The following is a 4671-nucleotide window of genomic DNA, read 5'->3' as shown; positions in this document are numbered from 1 at the left end:
TGTCGTGCATGTGACTGCAGCCATCAAAACTGTTGCAATAGTGGCATGCATATGAAGATATACATCACCCAAAGATGTGTAGCAGAGCAGTCCAGAAAGACATAACAAATGTACTGAGAATTATTAAACATACCTTCTTTGTTGTGCAGTTCCACTTTTGTCTAAGATCAGCTCATAAATTGTGGGCCATTTTATGATTCCACTGTGAGTAAAAGTCCAAGAAAACATCAAAGGTTTCACACATAATAATAAATAATTATAATAAAAACATCTACTAACATCTTCAGCTTTACAGTCCATCTCTATCTGTAAGCTCTTTTAAATGATTTATTTATGTACCAGTATTAGAAAACAACACACTAATCACCACATATTAAATATAAATATTACACTGTTCAGTGACAAGTAAAGCATTGTTCTTATGTTTACAGGAGACAATTAATATTGGTAATAAAAACCTAATCTAACAGACACAGTACATGTATAGACAAACTCGGGAAAATAAAGATGTAGCGACATCTGTTGGCCTACATAATAAATGCATGTGGCGATTTTACTAAAAAACAATTCACAAATACATCAGAAACAAACATTAATAGAACATAAAGGAGCTAAAAAGGGATCAAACTAAAGTTTTAAATAATTATTACCTTACTTCTTTGATTTTCTGTTTCCTTCGAGACCATCTTAGTTTATCAAAATAAGCTTAGTAAATGTTAAAAGTAAATAAACACGCGCATCAAAAACTGTCTGTTTAGTTTCAAAGAAGACAGACATTTTGCATTTTTCCTTTTATACGTTTTTTTCTTTTGCAGTAAATCCGACAGGATTTCATTATCGATGTTATCGATTGCTCACGCCTGCTAGCAGCCTAGTGCTGCTCGATTATCGATTACTTTTCTCTTTTGAAGTTACGCGCCAAAGCCCGCTGTTTTGACAGTCAGCTTGTTTTGAGAAGTTGATTTCTCCTCTTTATCTTACTTTGCCTATTCATCGTTAATACATCGTTTATGGATTCACAGTCGTATATGCCCGTACCTCCGGGTATCGGGATGGAGGAGAACTATTTCTCCCTGGATGATATTTTGTTGTCTCAGGAGAGGCTGCCGAGCAGGACAGAGTGCGCGTTCCCACGGCTCGGGTTCCTTGAGAAGTCCAGCGAGAATCGAGATATACCTGAGGTATTTTTCAATACATTGACAGCATTAAATGCCTATTTGTGTGGGGATAGTTTATCACCTCCTTCTATTTAAGTTTTTTCATTAAATTATAATGCAAAATAAAATACGTTTTAGAACGTAAACATTAGATTGAAACTACTGACGTCATTACACGTCTGGGCTAGATTTACAAATTATGTTAGGCTATATATTTTTTATTTTACATATTTCACAAGCTAAATGACACCTACATTAATTTAAGACCACACTTTGTATTATGACTTTTTTGGAAGCGACCTTAGAGAGTATACTGTAGTAAAATATCTACTAGGTAGTAGTCTTTGTGAAAAGTAAATATTAAAGTATACTACAGTGTTTACTATAGTTTATTAATTCACTATAGTTAATACTACATAATATTATAGTATACATTAACACAGAGTAATTATTACTGTAATATACTACACTGACTATACTACTATGTATTACAATTTTCTATTGTAAATCCCAAAGTAAATTACAGTATTTATTCATATGGCTGCCAATTTTGCAGTTTTTCATTTTTTAAAATTAGCTTCTTATTGCAGACAGATGAAGTTTACACTTTACTATATTACAATTAAAAATACAATTTTATATCTAATACTTTATATCAATAAAATAAGTGTAAGCAGACATGCAAAGGCACTGCAACAATCCTTATGAAAATAAACCATGTTTGTAGTGTACTACAGTAACCATAGTTCAGCTATGGTTTTGCAGTAAAACCATGGTATCCACAAATTTTCACATTAACCATAGTTAACCATGATATTTGTAGTAAAACTATGGTAATGCAAATGGTAATTAATCTGCCCCATAACATGGTTACTGCACTTTTACTATAAAAAATGCATGGTCAATACTTTACTAGCATGAAGTTCGAACACCTTCCAGTTTAAATTAGGGCTGTCAAAAGACTAATCGCGATTAATCGCATTCAAAATAAAGGTTTGTTTTTGCATAGTATATGTGTGTTCACTGTGTGTAATTATTTTGTATATATAAACACACACACACACACACACACACACACACACACACACACACACACACACACGCACGCACGCATGCACGCACGCATGTATGTATTTAAGAAACATTTACATGTATATTTATTTCGATTTTGTTTTTTAATATTATATATAAATAAATACAATTATAAAAAATAAATGTTTTCTTAAATGTATACATGTATGTGTGTATTTATATATACATAATTATTACACACACACAAATATATTATGCAAACACAAACTTTTATTTTGTATGCGATTAATCGCGATTAATCTTTAGACGATCGCGATTAATCTTTAGACAGCCCTAATTTAAATATACCTTTTTAGTTCCAAATGAAGCTGTCTACTTTGATTCATCAATGCTTGTTGTTTGTTTGCATTTCAGGGTAATAAGATGGAGATGCCACTGTGGCTGGCCAAGGGTCTGTATGAGAAGAAGAGGCGAGTGCTGTCCGTGGAGCTGCCCAAGGTCTATCGTGAGGGTTGGAGGACTGTGTTTGGAGCAGATCCCACTGTCGTGGACCTTCACAAAATGGGGCCCTATTACTATGGCTTAGGTTCCCAGATGCTGCATTTCGACAGTCCTGAAAACCCAGAGATTGCTCAGACTGTACTCCAGGTGAGTGCATACAAATAAATTCCCAATACACAAATTAAAATACTGAAGAGGGTATAAATCTGTTGTTGTTACTAACAAGGTGAATACTAAATGATCAATAAATATCTGTACATTTATTATTAACTATATGAGATATGGTGAAGAGTTTTATTTCATGTGCCTTAACTGGCTCGTTCGACTTGTAAGGCCATGGGAAATTAAGTCATGTAAGTTTAATAAAAAGCAAATGCAATCAGGAGTCATAGTGCTGCTGTTTCTTACTTCCACCAGTAGAGGGAGCAGCATGTTTACGGTCATTATTACAGTACAGCAATGATGAGTTACTGGGCAGACTGGAATCTCATGATAAGTTGCAATTAAGCATCTGTAGTTTTGTAAAATTAATGTATTGTATTGCTATTGTCTACATTTTGCTATTCCATAATACAGAGCCTTAAAGGGCCACTGCATAATTAAGAGAAACCGGATAGTTGTAGAACAACACCAGCTTTAAACAATACACAATCAGCTTTAAACAATAAAAATTACCAACAATTATTATTATTCTATCTCTAATTCATTACAAAAACAAAACGGTCATACTTCCTGCGTCCCTGTAACGGCGTCTTTGGCAATATTTCAGATAGCGATATACTTCCTGGCTCCCGCGTCACCCTGTCTTTGTCGTTAAGCCTCACCATTGGTTGAATTTAATATACACATTCAGAAGCACTTACCCCTGGAGGCATCCCCAAAGTGTCACTGCAGTGACACAGCGTGAGTTCCTTCAAAAGGGAACTGTAACAATGTATCTTAAAAGGTAACACAATGTGTCCACACATTTAGTCCTTAAATTTGAGGTTATTGGACCTGAAACGTCCTTGAGAGGTCCTTAAATTTGAAGTTAACTAAGGTGTGGGAACCCGGTTTATATTTGTATCGGTGTTCAACTAACTCCATAATCTTTCTCATCAGACCTTTATCGGCCGTTTCCGCCGGACCATGGACTCGTCCCAGAACGCCTACAATGAGGACACATCAGCGCTGGTGGAGCGTTTGGACTATTTAGAGAGAAGCTTGTTTAAGGCTGGACAAAGTGGACTTAATAGTTTCCAGCAGTGGGAAAAAGGTCGGTCCTCTCACCTCACTGCTTCTAGTCTAGTTGTCAACTACAGAAAGAGAAAAATCACCGACCTCCAGACCTAAGAGGCGGTCTTAGACAACAGCCTGATAAGACGGACTGGAGTAAGAGCGGTGTAGAGGTTATTTAGAGTTTCTTGTGAGTATATGAGACCTTTTGTGCGTTATTTCTAAATGTATAAACTTTTTTATATTTTACTGTAATGTATGTCGCTTTGTGTTTAAAGTCAATAAATCCAGTTATCCAATTATTTTCTTTCTTGTTTTTCGTTTTAGTCTCATTCACCAAGCATGCGTACGCACAAATTTGTTCAACAAAAACTTTTATACTGAAATTTCTTCTAAATGTTTGCAAAATCGTACTAAACTTCCACGACCACACGTTGTGTGCAATAATCAAGGAAATGAACAAGGAAAAAGAACCCTATAATATATATCTGTGTTATATATTTTATATATTTTTTCCCTTGTTCATGACTATTGCGTACGTGCGGTCTAAGTTGTTCTTGCGTTTTTGCAATACATTTAAAATAAATTTTAGTATGAAAGTTTTTGTTGAATCATGATTTTTTAAGTTAAAACATTTTACGAACAAATTTGTGTGTACACATGCTTGGAGAGTGAGACCCAATTGTTTTGATGTTATTGTTTCATTAAAAAGTGACACACTTTAGAGGCACAATATGCCTAGGACACACCAAACAGATGCCAATCA

General features: G+C 34.8%; 1 protein-coding gene across 1 annotated transcript; it reads left to right on the top strand.

The window, feature by feature from the left end:
• The first annotated feature begins 901 nt into the window (after positions 1–901).
• Positions 902–4199, top strand: gins3 (GINS complex subunit 3). Its single transcript, XM_055192397.2, has 3 exons — positions 902–1181; positions 2604–2837; positions 3792–4199. The coding sequence occupies exons 1-3, from the start codon at positions 1011–1013 to the stop codon at positions 4020–4022; spliced, it is 636 nt and encodes a 211-aa protein (XP_055048372.1). The 5' UTR covers positions 902–1010; the 3' UTR covers positions 4023–4199.
• Positions 4200–4671: the final 472 nt, after the last annotated feature.

The sequence above is a fragment of the Misgurnus anguillicaudatus genome, chromosome 6 (assembly GCF_027580225.2).
Source record: "Misgurnus anguillicaudatus chromosome 6, ASM2758022v2, whole genome shotgun sequence".
Classification (NCBI taxonomy): domain Eukaryota; kingdom Metazoa; phylum Chordata; class Actinopteri; order Cypriniformes; family Cobitidae; genus Misgurnus; species Misgurnus anguillicaudatus.
This window is presented reverse-complemented; position numbering and strand designations above follow the sequence as displayed.